The sequence below is a fragment of the Stenella coeruleoalba genome (genome assembly GCF_951394435.1).
Source record: "Stenella coeruleoalba genome assembly, chromosome: 9".
NCBI classification, from domain to species: domain Eukaryota; kingdom Metazoa; phylum Chordata; class Mammalia; order Artiodactyla; family Delphinidae; genus Stenella; species Stenella coeruleoalba.
This window is the reverse complement of record NC_137155.1, coordinates 21,265,455-21,283,264: the sequence shown is the minus strand read 5'-3', so window position 1 is coordinate 21,283,264 and position 17,810 is coordinate 21,265,455. Positions and strand designations below refer to the sequence as shown.

Below are 17,810 nucleotides of genomic sequence, written 5' to 3'. Positions count from 1 at the left end.
AGGAGAAACACATCAAGACTCCTATTAATCAAACCATCAAAAATTAAAAACAAAAAGTATTAAGAGCAGGAAGGGAGAGGCAACAAATAACATACAAGGGAATCCCCATAAGGTTAACAGCTGACCTTTCAGCAGAAACTCTGCAAGCCAGAAGGGAGTGGAAGGACATATTTAAAGTGATGAAAGGGAAAAACCTACAACCAAGATTACTCTACCCAGCAAGGATCTCGTTCAGATTCGTCAGAGAAATTAAAACCTTTACAGACAAGCAAAAGCTAAGAGAATTCAGCACCACCAAACCAGCTTTACAACAAATGCTAAAGGAACTTCTCTAGGCAGGAAACACAAGAGAAGGAAAAGACCTACAAATACAAACCCAAAACAGTTAAGAAAATGGTAATAGGAACATACATATTGATACTTACCTTGAATGTAAGTGGATTAAATGCTCCAACCAAAAAACACAGACTGGCTGAATGGATACAAAAACAAGTCCTGTATATATGCTGTCTACAAGAGACCCACTTCAGACCTAAAGACACATACAGACTGGAAGTGAGGGGATAGAAAAAGATATTCCATGCAAATGGAAATCAAAAGAAAGTTGAAGTAGCAATTCTCGTATCAGAAAAAATAGACTTTAAAATAAAGACTATTACAAGAGACAAAGAAGGACACTACACAATGATCAAGGGATCAATCCAAGAAGAAGATACAATTGTAAATATGTATGCACCCAACATAGGAGCACCTCAATACGTACGGCAAATGCTAACAGCCATAAAAGGGGAAATCGACAGTAACACAATAATAGTGGGGGACTTTAACACCCCACTTTTACCAATGGACAGAGTATCCAAAATTAAAATAAATAAGGAAACACAAGCTTTAAATGATACATTAAACAAGATGGACTAAATTGATATTTATAGGACATTCCATCCCAAATCAACACAATACACTTTCAAGTGCTCATGGAACATTCTCCAGGATAGATGATATCTTCGATCACATATCAAGTCTTGGTAAATTTAAGAAAATTGAAATCGTATCCAGTATCTTTTCCGACCACAATGCTGTGAGACTAGATATCAATTACAGGAAAAAATCTGTAAAAAATACAAACACATGAAGGCTAAACAATGTGCTACTAAATAACCAAGAGATCACTGAAGAAATCAAAGAGGAAATCAAGAAATACATAGAAACAAATGACAATGAAATCATGACGGCCCAAAACCTATAGTATGTAGCAAAAGCAGTTCTAAGAGGGAAGGTTATAGCAATACAATCCTACATCAAGAAACAAGAAACATCTCAAATAACCTAACCATACATCTAAAGCAATTAGAGAAAGAAGAACAAAAAATCCTCACAGTTAGCAGAAGGAAAGAAATCGTAAAGATCAGATCAGAAATAAATGAAAAAGAAATGAAGGAAATAATAGCAAACATCTATAAAATTAAAAGATGGTTCTTTGGGAAGATAAACAAATTGATAAACCATTAGCCAGACTCATCAGGGAAAAAACAGAGAAGACTGAAATCAATAGAATTAGAAATGAAAAAGAAGTTAACAACTGACACTGCAGAAATATGAAGGATCATGAGAGATTACTAAAAGCAACTCTATGTCAATAAAATGGACAACCTGGAAGAAATGGACACATTCTTAGAAAAGTACAACCTCTGAGACTGAATCAGGAAGAAATAGAAAATATGAACAGACCAATCACAAGCACTGAAATGGAAACTGTGATTAAAAATCTTCCAACAAACAAAAGCCCAGGACCAGATGGCTTCACAGGCAAATTCTATCAAACATTTAGAGAAGAGCTAACACTTATCCTTCTCAAAGTCTTCCAAAATATAGCAGAGGGAGGAACATTCCCAAACTAATTCTATGAGGCCACCATCACCCTGATACCAAAACCAGACAAAGATGTCACAAAGAAAGAAAACTACAGCCCAAGATCACTTATGTACATAGATGCAAAAATCCTCAACAAAATGCTAGCAAACAGAATCCAACAGTACATTAAAAGGATCATACACCATGGTCAAGCAGGGTTTATCCCAGGAATGCAAGGATTCTTCAATATATGCAAATCAATCAACGTGATACACCATATTAACAAACTGAAGGAGAAAAACCATATGATCATCTCGATTGATGCAGAAAAAGCTTTTGACAAAATTCAACACCAATTTATGATAAAAACCCTCCAGAACGTAGGCATAGAGGGAACTTACCCAAACATAATAAAGGCCATATATGACAAACCCACAGCCAACATTGTTCTCAGTGGTGAAAAACTGAAACCATTTCCTCTAAGAACAGTGAAGATAAGCTTGTGCACTCTCACCACTGTTATTCAACATAGTTTTGGAAGCTTTAGCCATGGCAATCAGAGAAGAAAAAGAATTAAAAGGAATCCAAATCTGAAAAGAAGAAGTAAAGCTATCACTGTTTGCAGATGACATGATACTATACATAGAGAATCCTAAAGATGCTACCAGAAAACTGCTAGAGCTAAGCAATGAATTTGGTAAAGTAGCAGGATACAAAATTAATGCACAGAAATCTCTTGCATACCTATACACTAATGATGAAAAATCTGAAAGAGAAATTAAGGAAACACTCCCATTTACCATGGCAACAAAAAGAATAAAATACCTAGGAATAAACCTACCTAAGGAGACAAAAGACCTGTATGCAGAAAAGTATAAGACACTGATGCAAGAAAATAAAGATGATACAAACAGATGGCGAGATATACCATGTTCTTGGATTGGAAGAGTCAACATTGTGAAAATGACTCTACTACCCAAAGCAATCTACAGATTCAGTCCAATCCCTATCAAGCTACCAAAGGCATTTTTCACAGTACTAGAACAAAAATTTTCACAATTTGTATGGAAACACAAAAGACCCCGAATAGCCAAAGCAATCTTGAGAAAGAAAAACGGAGCTGGAGGAATCAGGCTCCCGGACTTCAGACTATACTACAAAGCTACAGTAATCAAGACAGAATGGTACTGGCACAAAAACAGAAATATAGATCAATGGAACAGGATAGAAAGCCCAGAGATAACCACACGCACATATGATCACCCTATCTTTGATAATGGAGGCAAGAATATACAATGGAGAAAAGACAGCCTCTTCAGTAAGTGGTGCTGGGAAAACTGGATAGCTCCATGTAAAAGAATGCAATTAGAGCACTCCCTAACACCATACAGAAAAATAAACTCAAAGTGGATTAAAGACCTAAATGTAAGGCCAGATACTATAAAAGTCTTAGAGGAAAACGTAGGTAGAATGCTCTATGACATAAATCACAGCAAGATCCTTTTTGGCCCACCTACTAGAGAATGGAAGTAAAAAGAAAAGAAAACAAATGGGACCTAATGAAACTTACAAGCTTCTGTGCTTCGAGGGAAACCATAAACAAGACGAAAAGACAACCCTCAGAATGGGAGAAAATATTTGCAAATGAAGCAACTGACAAAGGATTAATCTCCAGAATTTGCAAGCAGCTCATGCAGCTCACTGTTAAGAAACCAAACAACCCAATCCAAAAATGGGCAGAAGACCTCAATAGACATTTCTCCAAAGAAGATAAACAGGTTGCCAAGAAACACATGAAAGGATGCTCAACATCATTAATCATTAGAGAAATGCGAATCAAAACTACAATAAGGTATCACTTCACACTGGTCAGACTGGCCATGATCAAAAAATCTACAAGCAATAAATGCTGGAGAGGGTGTGGAGAAAAGGGAACCCTCTTGCACTGTTGGTGGGAATGTAAATTGATACAACCACTATGGAGAACAGTATGGAGTTTCCTTAAGAAACTAACAATAGAACTACCATACGACCCAGCAATCCCACTACTGGGCATATACCCTGAGAAAACCATAATTCAAAAAGAGTCATGTACCACAATGTTCATTGCAGCTCTATTTACAATAGCCAGGACATGGAAGCAACCTAAGTGTCCATCGACAGATGAATGGATAAAGAAGATGTGGCACATATATACAATGGACTATTACTCAGCCATAAGAAGAAACGAAATTGAGTTATCTGTAGTGAGGTGGATGGACCTAGAGTCTGTCATACAGAGTGAAGTAAGTCAGAAAGAGTAAAACAAATACCGTATGCTAACACGTACATATGGAAACTAAAAAAAAAAAAAAAAAAATGGTTCTGAAGAACCTCGGGGCAGGACAGGAATAAAGATGCAGATGTAGAGAATGGACTTGAGGACACAGGGAGGGGGAAGGGTAAGCTGGGACGAAGTGAGAGAGTGGCATGGACATATATACACTACCAAATGTAAAATAGATAGCTAGTGGGAAGCAACTGCATAGCACAGGGAAATCAGCTTGGTGCTTTGTGTCCACCTATAGGGGTGGGTTAGGGAGGGTGGGAGGGAGACACAGAAGGGAGGAGATATGGGAATGTATGTATATGTAGAGCTGATTCACTTTGTTATAAAGCAGAAGCTAACACACCTTTGTAAAGCAATTTTTCTCCAATAAAGATGTTAAAAAAAAAAAGAAAATCTTCTGGAGTGGAGAGGAAGGCAGCGCTGGCATTCAAGGGCACTTAGCAACTTAGTGGCTTGGGCTTGGATGACTGAAACTTTAAATTACTATGCTAAGCACATCAAGTAATGCACATAGGTAATAAATTTGCTGACCCAACTATCTTCCTCTAAGTGACTTCTTCTTCTGCCTCTCCCCGAAAAGGAATAACATAATTTTAACTTGTCTTCTTTCTTTATATTGTTCATCATTGCTTTAGGGTACACAAGTGAATGTGTGTTTTATTACCCAGATCATTTTACAGTGTTTTCTGAACTGCAGTTTCATAGCAGTTTGTCAATATTATCTTTCCAAAAGGAACCAAGCAAACCGCCATGATGCATTTTTAATGGCCTCCTGGTGATAATTAAAATGTCATTTATGAAATAATAGCCTGCTTGTTTTACCTGACTTCAGGTAACTGCACAGTTTTACTTAGATTGCATGCTCTTTCCATATTGAAAACCTACACTTAAAGTAATCGAACAATGCTGTATTTCTTTAAGTGTAATGAAACTTCAGAAAATCTAACATATGCCTACTCCAAGATGGCATCATTTGTGAAGCACTTACAGTACAATTTAGGTCACACCTGGTGTCTTTTGGCTCTTCCTCCTTCCCTGCTAGATCTCCCACCATAGAGAAAGATCAAATATTATATTCAACAAATTATTTTCATGTGGCCTCCAGGAAAATCTGCTTATCCTTATTATAGAGAAGTGGTGGTATAGGGTAGCACTATTCTGAGAGGAAATACAACATAGTAGTTAAGTGCACAGACTCTTGAGCCATGTTGGCTGTGTTCAAATCCCAGATCCATCACTTATCAACTGTGTACATTCTGGGCAAGTTGTTTACTTTATGCTCAATTTTTTCATCTGTGAAATGGGTATAATAGTTCATCTCTCATAGGAGTTAACTGGTGTAAAATGTTTGAATTATTTCCTGGCACATAATGAATGCTATTCAAGTGTGAAGTTTGATTATCATCATCATTATCATTATTGTCATCATACTAAGATTAGAAAAATAGTTGCTTTGTGAATTTTTGAGTGTCCACTTCAAAGTACTCTTGGCCAGACTGTAGAATTACCAAGGGACAGCTCTGAAGTAGGTTAGGAGTTTGGGGGAAAAAAATAGCAATTCTTTTTGGGTTAAGCACATAGCAATTTCACTTTGAGAAATCACTGGCATGGCCTCGTGGGATGAGCCCTGCCCCAGTAGTCAGGAGGATTGGGAATTCCAACTTGTTGAATTTCCTGTTGTTGGGCAAGTTATATGTCCTTTGGCAGCATCAGTTTCTTTAATTGTAAAATGAGGATGTTGTACTAGATGAACTCTGAGGTACTTTTCACTTCCCGTATCCTATTTTTTAAATCACCTGTTTGTATATAAATCAAATCACATTTTGAATGCCCTAGGAAAATTTGCCACTTAAAAGAGAACACTGATGGCTGGAAAGTACTTTGTAATGGCAGTTCCTCCCTGTTGATTCTGGCTTGTAAATGTGGCTGTTCAAAATTCCAGTTTATTTACAGCCAGCACACCGATGTTGCTATTCCACGACTGCCTGAAGCAGGAAGTAAGATGCTCTAATAGGAGCTGGACAGTCTTGCAGCCTTGCCTTGGCTAGACATGAATACACCTGAGTGACACAAGTTGTTTGAGACCAGCTTAGTACCCTTCACTCCTGGAGTGATGCCCAGTTTCTGTCTTCCATTTGCACATATGTTATCTGTCTCTACCTCCTACTGAATCATCTCCACACCCCCCCACACACACTGGCTTGTAATAACTATGCCTATTTCATGTCACCCAAGGGATTTTGAAGTTATTAATTAAATTAAATTTATTCCTTGAGGAAAACCCATACAAATACACACCAATTCATGCTTTGAAGGTAGACATTTAATTTTTCTGTGCCAAAGAAAATGAAAAGGGAAGAAATATGATAAATGGGATAACATGTTCTTCTAGAGAGTTGTCATATTACAAAGATGACAGAGTGTGAGGTGGGGAGAAAAGAGGACTAACATTAAAGAAGCACCTATTCTGGGAGGCCCCTAATACTAGATGCTTCTCAGCAATGTTTTATTTCATCTCTAGAAGATTAGGATTGTATTCCTAAACAAAAAAGTTTACTTTTTGTTTTTAAGTTCCACAAAGATTCCTTGCTCAGAGTCACCCACAGCCAGTAAATTCTGGATCACTGGAATGTGACATCACCAGAAGAAGCTCCATTCTGTTTCCAGACAAGACACCCATCTTGTAATTTTTCAGATAAACTGCTTTGTTCATCTGCAAGCAGTATAACTAAAACCTATTTTTAATACGTAAATTTATATTTTTATAGACTAATAGGATTATAAATTCTGGACCTTTAACTTCCAAAGAGGGGTTATCATATTTGTTGGGAAAATGGCTTTGAATTTATCATATTCTTATGATTTTGAGGTTGGGGAAGATTCTTTTGTGCTACTGCCAAATATTTGCTGCCTACAATTGAAATCTAGACAAAATATGGAGAAATATATATCACACCAGCAAATAAAATGTAATCAGATGGCTAGAGCTTTACTGGTTTAATCCACTCAGGTGGATTTTAGAAATGTGCTAAATTTTCTTGCAAATGCAATCCAGAAAATACATCCATATCAGAAGCTTTTTCAAAAACAACTGAAACAGAGTTAACTGGAAATCTACAGACAGATGCTAGGTCGGAAGAACTGAATCACATTTTTAAATGAATTGCATTTAGATGGTTAAGTTGACTTAAATATAACAAGCAATTTACAAATAACACGCAGGTATAAGTCCTCTGTGATTCTTTTTTAGCTTCCCATCATTGCTCTTATTAGGCACTGGTAAAAGCTCTTAGCCAGAATACCCATTAGGATGGTGTTTTTTTTTTTTTTTAAACTTAATAACAAACGTTTGTGAGGTTGTGGAGACATTGGAACCCTGTTCACTGCTGGTGCAGCTTCTATGGAAAAGTGTGTAGCAGTTCCACAAAAAAATTAAAAATAGAATTACCATATGGCCTAGCAATTCCACTTCTGGATATATACCAAAACAATTGGAAACAGGGACTTGAATAGGTATTTGAACACCAAGTTTTTAACAGCATTATTTACAACAGCCAAAAAGAGAAACCCAAGCGTCCGCCAATAGAATAATGAATCAAAAATGTGTCTTATGTATACACAATGGAATATTATTCAGCCTTTAAAAGTAGGGAAATTCTGACATATGCTACAATATGGATAAGGCTTGAAGATATTATGCTAAGTGAAATAAGTCAGTCACAAAAAGATAAATAATGTATGATTCTATTTAAATGAGGTATCTAGAAGAGTCAGATCCATATACAGAAAGTAGAATGTTAGTTGCCAGGGGCTGGGGGAGAGGAGAATGGAAAGTTAGTGTTTAATGGGTACAGAATTTCAGTTTGGGAAGATAAAAGAGTTCTGGAGTTGGCTGGTAGTGATGGTTGCACAGCTATGTGAGTAGACTTAATGTCACTGAACTGTATATTTAAAAATGATAAATTTTTTATTGTATGTATTTTGCCAAAAAAAAAAAGGATGCTGGACAGAAGAGAAGAGCATAAGGGATTGTCAGCATTAGTTCAGTCTGACTTGTTGCCTAAACCAGAATTTATCTGTGTGAAAACTTAAAGCCTCATGTTCTTCATATATAAAATGTTAATCGTAGTGCCAGATTCACAGTTGTTTGAAAGGGTCAAATAAATTATTGAATGTGAGGGGGGAACAAAGGCTCTTAGCCAGAACTCCTGATGTGAGTCCACAATCTTTTCTAATTTTTCTAGTTATCACTACTCAGCCGACCAAGTTTCTCCCCAGGTCAGTTCTGAAATGCTAATTGAATAGAATTCTTCAACTGTTCAAAGATGAATACTTACTATGTGCCAGTGTTGGATATGCCCCCTCTTGACTATAAAGCAGATCACACTATTCCCATTTTACTAATAGAGTAACAAGCCAAGAAAGACTAAGTAACTTGACCAAAGTTGTATGATTTGCTGCATTCAAACACAATTTGATGATGGAGCTAATATATGAATCTAGGTCATCTCCTTAAAATGGAAGAAAGAATAGGGTAAAGGGGACAGAAATTACCATGAATTGAATGCCTATGATGTATTCATCTCTGATGCGGATTTCCCAGACTCACCATTCCCTGGATCCAGATAATGTTAATGGTTTCAAAGTACATGAAATGGACTCTTGCCCACATCTGATCGTGCAAGACTGTAAAGTAACCCCACCCTGTCATTCCTCCTCTCAAAGTGTTTCTGGTGGTACTAAGGTGATGTCACACTCATGCTCACAAAACAGCCCGGTCAGCGATGTGGTAAACACAAATGTTGCTGCCGCTTCCCCTGAGTAACTCTTGTCATCACTGCCAGTGCCTTTGCTGTTTCTCTGCCAGCTGCTACACAGCACAAGCCACTAGCCAAGCCACTAGCTGCACCTACTGCACATTGCCTGCCACTGGTTGTAAATACCTCTGCTCCTTTCACCCGCCACCAACTGTGTACCTATACCGCTGCCTCTTCTTCTTCATTCTGCATTCTCAGGCAGTGACCCCTGGGAAAAAGTGCCACCTTAGGTCACTGTGCACTGCAGCTCTTCTTGTGGGCAGTCACCATTGCACTGGAGCCTTCAGATACTCAAGTGTTTTGGCGGAGGTGCTTAATTGGAAGAGAAACACCCTCTTTTTTTATTTTGGATAACCTTTTTAGATGAATACCAAAGTGAGGTTGCCTGTGTCCCAAAGTCTAACAGGGTTTTAGAGAAAGAGCCCTTCAGGTTGTATTCAGAACCCTCTGTCTCCCTTGATTACAGACATGAATCTGGGGTGGTGATGGGGCTTGCCTATGACAGATTTGAATGGCAGACAGCAAGCTATGCAAAATAATTCCTCCCACTGACTCTGAGACCATTACTGGCTCAAGTTAGCTCTTCTCTCAGAAGGTCTTTTTCTGGAGTCCCCTTTATTCTTCACACAAATAGCCTCTTGGAGAACCTGTTTCACCATTTCATCAGACTTTTCCAAATGTAAATATTTAAATCCTAGTAGCAGGCACAGCTGAGGCCAAGCCTGGGTGTCCCACTACACATTTTCAGTCTCACTTAACTCTCGCAAAAGCCCTGTGCTGTACATATTCTTATCTCCCTTTCATAGGTAAGGAAATTGAGTGGTGAAGGAACTTGCCATTAAACAGCTAAGCCATTAACATCAAACATTGAAACAGCTTGTTAGTGGCAGAATCAAGATTTGAGCCAAGGTCTGGCTGATATCCAAAGACCAGATATTTTATCACCACCCTGCTTCACCTCCCAAGCTTGTGCAGTACTTATAAAGTACCAGCTCCCTGCTCCAATGACACAGCTCAGCAGCAGTATTTCTCAGGCAACGGCTATTACTACCCCTGAATTACAACTGCGTTACACCTACATCGCATTCCGTCTTCATCGCCGGTGTGTCCCCTGCTGCTCTGCACTGTGCTGATGCTGTGCAAAGAGCTTTTCAGACCTTCAGAATTTTATGTGGGGAAATAATGTTTTCCTTTCTGAGTGCTGACTAACAGTCTCCTGCCCATATCCATCAGTGTAACCCACACCCCAATCCCCGCCCCGTCCTTAAGGTTGACCTCTGCTCTAACTGAAAAACCTCCATTCAAGGAGACCAAATGTCTCCCAGAACTGAACTTACTCCAAAGCTGTTAAACTGAGCTAGGACTCTCATGTTTAAATATTTTTTATTGTGATTATATTTTTGTGTGTTTTGTTCCCATCACACACTGGTTATGTAAACTTCCTATCATAAAACTGTGCTTTGCGACCTCTGCTTCTTAGAAGCACTTATGTCATTTATCCTGTAAGAGCATTTGGTCTCCATGCAGAAGGTGCACTTGTCTCCATTTGGCTCCCCCTGGATTCTCCATCATAAAGACTCAATTACCATAGACGAGAAATGCAAGTGACCTTTAGGTTATCATGTCATTCTTTCCTGCCAATATATGATTGTTCTCTTCAATACTGTCCAGAATATCACTGATTCTAATTATAAGTGAATCAAGTGACAGGTCTTCATTTACAATTTCCCATGAGGGGATTAGGTTAGTACTTTCGGACCTTTTGGCTATTTCTTAAAGTATTCAGCTTGAATCTAACCTTGTCTTTCATCACGCTGTTCCCTGAGTGATGTTATTTTAAAGGAGATGTGTTTTCAATTCATTGATATATTTGGGGGGAAATTTTTGTTTTTATCTATTTCTAAAAATCCTTATAGTTCTCATAATAAAGTTTCAGAGGGTAAGAGAAGCTTATCTTTACTCTGACAAGACAGAGATCTGTTTCATATGTATTTTGGTACAAAGCTTTTCAGCAAGTTATCTCAAGGTGGGTTTTTAAAAATAACCCCTATTCTTTTTTTTTTTTTTTTTTTTTTTTTGCGGTACACGGGCCTCTCACTGTTGTGGCCTCTCCTGTTGCAGAGCACAGGCTCCAGACGCACAGGCTCAGCGGCCATGGCTCACGGGCCCAGCCCCTCCGCAGCATGTGGGATCTTCCCGGACCAGGGCACGAACCCGCGTCCCCTGCATCGGCAGGCGGACTCTCAACCACTGCGCCATCAGGGAAGCCCCTATAACCCCTATTCTTTCTCTGTACTCACACTTTTAAGTTACTGACTTGAGCAGTATCTGACATTAACGTATAGTTTTCACATGTAATGAAGAACCACAGAATTTTAAGTCTGGGGAAAGGTAAGCAGCAACTAACTAACTTAGGGGCAATTTGTTGCAAACACTTTGACATAGGAAACTGAGGCTCTTAGATTTTTAAGTGACTTATTCAAGCTCTAGTGAAGTAATGGCACAGCCATGTTCAGACTCATAGATTTTTCTAAAGTATTGTATGAGGTGGGTGGTTTTCCTCCTATTCCTTTTTCAAAATCAAACTATATCATTGGCCTCATTTTCCCCAAGGTGTCTGTATTAGCACTGTAGTTAATGTAATGCTAGCTGCTAATAATAAATATGTCCTAAAATCTCAGTAGCTTAACACAATAAAAATTTATTTCTTGCTCAAGCAACAGTCTAATGCTGGCGTTTCTGGTTAGGTAGCTCTCTTTCAAGCTACCTTAGGGCTCAGACTCCTTCCATCCTGCATCTCCACCATCTTCAGCATATGGCTCTTCATCTGGAGTTGTCTGCATTTGGCTCTCAGGGAAAAGAGAGTCACCACCGATTGCCTAGGAAGTTGTTAAGAATCAGGCCTGGAAATAGCATATATCACCCCCATCCACACTTCATTTCCAAAATATGCTTTTGCTTTTCCTTTACACCCAGGGTGCAATAGTCTCCTTCTTTTATATTGCAGAATCATTTAACAGATCCCAAGTGGAGGCTTTCTGTTCCCTAAGGAGGAGAGGTATATCTGTACCTAATGTTTGTCCACTGCATGCTCTGTTCTTCACTTTCCATTTGGTTGCTCTTAGAATCAATCCTTTCATGTCTTATGCCTGAAGACTAATTAAGCATGATTATGTACTACATTTCTAATGTCAAGCCATTTTTTAAAATCTGACTTACTTTGCTGAACTGAGCAAGAAAGCTCTGCTTCTGCTACCTAATCATGTAAATATGTGGAAGGAAATTCATCACTGCATTATTTAGTTGGTAATTTTTCTCTTGAAAAATAGTTAAGCGAAAAGTTAATAGTCTAAAGAGAACTGTTCTTAAAAAGTTGCTTTTGTCTCTAGTCTTCCTACTGCTGACTTATAGTCAAAGTTCTAACCATATACTATCTATGCATATCTTTACTCTACTGGTGTTATTACATTACTGGGAAGCATGAATCTTGAAAGGGTAGGAAAGGATACTAATGACAGTGATGGGATGTGTGTGTGTGTGTGTGTGTGTGTGTGTGTGTGTGTGTGTGTATGTATAAAGGCCGTAACAGCACCAGGAAGAGACTCCCTTATAGATGGAGAGAGGCAGGAGTTTGTTTTTGCTTTCTCTGGTTGGAGAAGGCCAAGCATCTTAGAGGTAGTGGTTGTGGTCAATGTTCTTGTACACCTCCCACACTCAATCCCAGGCTTACAGCTCTGCCTCAGGGTCTCTGAGTAGATAATGTCTCCTGGCTTTCACCAAGTATTAACTATTAACTAATTTTCAACTGGTATAACCCCATCTCTCTGTGTGTTTTCTTGGGCATTTTATTGAAAAGTAGAAGTTGAAATTATGCGTAACTAGCCACACACCGTCACAATTCAAAAAGACGATAATTTAGAACTAATTTTTTTTGGCAATAAATAAGCAATCCTATTGAAATTAACGGTGAACTGTCGTCATCTGCACTCATATTATCATTACCTTTAATGAGATGGGGAAAGAAGTGGGATGTTATTTTATCTACTCAATAGACAAGCCAGACTGATTTTTTTTATGATTTTGATTAAAAATAATTTCAAATCAAGAATGAACAGTATTCCTAAAGTTTGTCTTCATCAAATGTTTGAAAGAAATAGATAAAATCCCGCCTCTTCTGTCTTTCTGACCTGAATGCAGTATTTGTAGGCATCCGAATCTCTTTAAGATTCCTACAGAGTACTTTGAGGGTCATTTGCTGAACTAGCTTAAGTTTTTTTCTAACCAGACTTGGCAGCTAAGGATGATCATAAAGGTGCTGGGCCATTCCCAGTACTGTATCTGGATTATGCTAAAATTTGATTTCCCGAACCCTGTCTGTGTCCAACTGGGATGAAGTGTCCTGCTTCTTATTATTAGGTCCTGACAGTCTGGCTGGATTGCATAACAGTATATTCACCAATAGGAAATAATTGTCAAATATCATTTGTAGATTGTTCTGTGAGGAACATGTGACTGAACATGCAAATCATTACTTGGTTTTGAATAACCTGTTCAAGCACTGTAATGGAAGAGCCAGTAATCACTATCCCCCTTAATTTTCATTGAATCTATTTTCATCTTCTAACAACTTCATGATAATACTTCTCTGGCCTGTGAGTGATTTTTTTAAGAGGGCATGCATGTTTCTGATCTCATCATATGTTGATTTTAAATTTTAAAGTTCAAAAGGAAAGATAATTTTTCTTATTCCAAAGCTTTTGAGAAGAATCTCATTGCAAAATATACACATACCTAATCACAAATACATTCACTTACAAAAAATATATTATTTGCAGATGTTTAACCCTAAATTATATTTTACAAATTATCTTGTTGAGTATGTCTATGGTAATTGCATTAGTTCATTTACTCATTTGTAAGATTAATCATATGCCAGATGTACAATATTAGATGTATTGGAGATTAGTAGATAAGTAGCTGGTTCCTACATTCAATTACCTTACAATTTAGTTGGAAACAGGCATGTAGACATTTAAAATATTCATCCATCCATCTGTCCATCAGGTCATTCATTCATACATCCAATATGTATTAAGCACCATTTTTGTGTCATTGTGTCAACTATGGGGAATAAAACTGTGAATAAGATCAGCATTGTTGCAGTCTTCAAGGAGCTTAAGATCTAGCAGAAGGTTGAATGTTATCAATACTAGACTTGGGGAAGGTTTCAGAAAGGAGTTAGCCATAGAGGTGGGACTTGATGTGTGTGAGCAGAAGCCTGCCTGTGAGACTGCAGGTGAGGATGTTCCAGGCAGTGGGACTTGAAGTGAAGACAAAAAGTTATTTGGAAAAGCCTCTAGAAAAACAAATATGTAAATATCCAACCTAAGAGATGAGGCCGTTGGATCAGGAAACGAAAAGTTTCTTTGGATGCTTGGGGACATCTTGTTTTGTTCTTGCATTTAGTCAGCCCAGAAGGATAATGCCCTGCCCCCCAGTGAGATCCAGGAACAGTGGTTAATGAACTAATTAACATTTCAAATGGAGGAATAAAAGGTGTTAACACCCTCACTACTGCAGTTCCTGAAACAGAGTGTGACAATGCCTACAATTTAGAATCTCCAGAGGAGTCCTTATGCGTCCTCTCTCTCCTTTTGCCTTTATGTCTTCCCCTCCCTACTTCACTGTGTATAAATCCTCCACCTTTTATTCTCCCTTCTCAATCCCCCCTTTGTCTCTTTTTCATTTACTCTCATTTTTATTTTTCTATTTTAAAATTTATTTTTTTCTCTTCCCACATCCACGTTCCCCATCCAGTGAACTAATATGTTCAATATATTAAGGCATTTATATTGATTTCCATTTGCTGTATGTATTATATATGTGTGTGTGTGTATAGTTTTTATTACGTGAACTATTTTCATCCTCATAGTTCTCTCTTTCAAAACAAATCGATTTTTTTTTAAAAAACCTTTTTCTTCTGTAAGGTCTTTCTTATGTTCTCAGGTTCCTTTTTCTTGGCATTTGTAGATTTTCAGTTTTTCATTCTTGTCTTAAATACAACCAGAAATAAAGATTAGTAATCTTTAACAGTGTATTATGACTATTCTAGGAAATTTACCTACCATCTGCCAAATTTTTCCTACTTAAAATGAAAACCAATATAATATACAAATAGAGAGAATAAAATTGAATGTCCTTTTCTTTGGTCCTTTATGTACAACGATAACTGTTTCCATCATACTAATGAACCCCAAAATAAGAATAAGACTCTCCTAAAAAATTTCGGTTTAAAAATTTTTTGAGATAAGATCTATTTTCTTTTTTTAATTAAATCTAATTCTTCTTCCAATTAAGGAAATATTGCATGATCAGTGTAATTTGTAAAATATAATGAAGAAAATTAAAACACTCATAAAATTGACAGTTTTTCTCCCTTATCAAAATGTAATTCAATCTTTGTGATATTGCCTATTTCCAATCCATAATAATAATAATATATTGCTGCTTCATATTAATCTTATATTCAACTAAGTCCACGTACCTTATTTGTTGCTGTTGTTTTTATATTTTGATTAGAAAATGACTGCATATTTCCAGCTTTCTCATGTTTTAGAATGCTTTTTATCACATCAGTTATTTTGAATTTTAATTGTTTTTCATATCAGTAGTAGTAGCACCAATTTAGGTTTTATCTGCATATTTCTTTTATTTGTCCAATTTAATGGAGTGAAACAATACAATTACATGAACAATATCTTATTTATTTAGAATATAGTATGTGGAAGGCACAGTGTTAAATATAAAAAAAGACAGAGTCAATATAAAAACCACATTTACTAGTAATCTCCTCAAGGGAAAAAGAAGATTGTACATGTCACAGCAGTATCCCAAATAAAGATCACAGAACAGTAGAGACAATGTGTCCCAAAAGCCAGTTCTAGACTCTTAAAGAAGTTCCCCAAAAAAATGCATTATAGAGTTTTTATTGTTATTGTTGTTTGTTTGTATTTTCCCCCATTGAATTTAAAGAATTGTCTTTATTCTATTGTGGTGGTAGCTTTTATGTAAACTTATTTAAGAATAGATTTGGATTTACAGAAAAGTTACAAAAATATTACAGAAAATTCCTGTGTACCCACATCCAATTTTCAGTGTTGATCTGACATTAGTGTAGCACATTTGTTATAACTAAGAACATATCTTGATACATTGTTATTAACTAAAGTCCATACTTTATTCAGATTGCTTAGTTTTTACCTCATGCCCTTTTTTCTCTTCCAGAACTCTATCCTGTATATCACTTTACATTTAGTCATCACGTCTCCTTGAGCTATAATACTTTCTTAGACTTTCCTTATTTTTGTTGACTTTGATAGTTTTGAGAAGTACTGGTCAGCTATTTCGTAGAATGTCTCTCAATTTAAATGCATCTGATGTTTTTCTCACGGTAGACTGTGGTTGTGGGTTTGGGAGGAGACCATAGAGATAAAGTGCCATTTTCAACACGTCAGCTCAAGGGTGAGTTGTGACCTATCACTGTTGATATTATGCTTGATCACCAGACTGAGTGGTGTTTTGGGGGCTTCTCTGCTGTAAGGTAATTCCCCCCACCCCACACCCTTTCCGTACTATAGTCTGTGGAAGAAAGTCACGATGTGCAGCCCACACTCACAGGGTGGGGAGTTATGCAGCACCTCCTTGAAGGAGGAGAATCTATATAAATTATATGGATTCTTCTGTTCAGGAGACTTTTCTCTCCTATTTATTTATTCAAACATTTATATCAGTATGGACTCATCGATATTTATTTTATACTATGGGCTATAATTGACTATTTAGTTATTTCTTTTAGTCCTCAGATTGTTCCAGTTATTAGCTCTTCTAAAATGAAATAATAGTGATAGTTGATTATAGTTATGTGTGTTTTTTAATTTGTTTGTTTAATATCCTTATTGGGCCAAAAGTTTTGGCAAAGCTGTGTTGTTACTTCAGCTGGGGGAAGAGAGGCCCAGTAGGACAGCATTTTTCATTTGATGAAGTTAAAAACACTAAAAACTACAAGTGTAGATAGCAAATATTTATAGAAAGATGGTTAGGTCATTTCTGGCTGATGGGTCAGGGAAATGACATTATAGAGAAAGTGTGATTTAAGCATGATTTTGAAAATTTTTGAAGGTATGGCTTAATGCATTTACTAAAGTTGATTATTTGGATAGATAACTCTTCTCTGCATACAAAACGGTTATTTAACCTCATCACCTTACCAATGCCTAACGTTATATTTGGAATTGAATGCCTCCCTATAATCAACATGTCTTATAACATTTCATTATAGATCACATTTATCATTTTTGCTTATGAGGACTATAATTCTATTTTAGAAGGAATTCAAATTGGACCAGAATGTTTTCTACTTCACAAAACTGTACTGATTGTCGGTTGCTTGATGATGTATCTAGTACTTACCCAGTGTCAAGATTTGACTATATATTAAACAAATCAATTATTACATTATGTAGCTCTTAATCAATTACAACTCCATCCTTACCACTGGCAATTTCACCTGTTTAGAAAATAAAAGGCTTGCAGTTAATTTGACATAGTGAACAATCTCTGCTTACTCCCTAAACATTACTAAGATGACAGTACAAGTGGGAAAATACATAAACCATTTCTTAAGAAACTACAGGAAGATTGATCCTCCAAAACAAAAGTTTAAACCAAAAAAAGTAGAACCAGGAGTTCCAGGGAATGGGAGTTTTAATGAAGGAATGCGTCTAGAAAAATGCCCTGATAATGGTAAAGGGAGG

The 17,810-nt window shown here is 37.0% G+C and overlaps 1 protein-coding gene across 11 annotated transcripts in view; it reads left to right on the top strand.

The window, feature by feature from the left end:
* The window catches only part of MAGI2 (membrane associated guanylate kinase, WW and PDZ domain containing 2), a 1,347,997-nt gene that overhangs the window by 783,823 nt on the left and 546,364 nt on the right, over positions 1–17,810 (top strand). Inside the window, exon 1 of one of the 11 annotated variants that reach the window (XM_079931545.1) lies at positions 11,873–12,055. The exons of the other annotated variants lie outside the window; for them this stretch is intronic. Within the exon in view, the coding sequence (XP_079787671.1) occupies positions 11,947–12,055 (109 nt within the window). The 5' untranslated portion in view covers positions 11,873–11,946. Of the gene's footprint in view, positions 1–11,872; positions 12,056–17,810 lie in introns of those variants that run through there. 11 annotated transcript variants of the gene reach the window in all.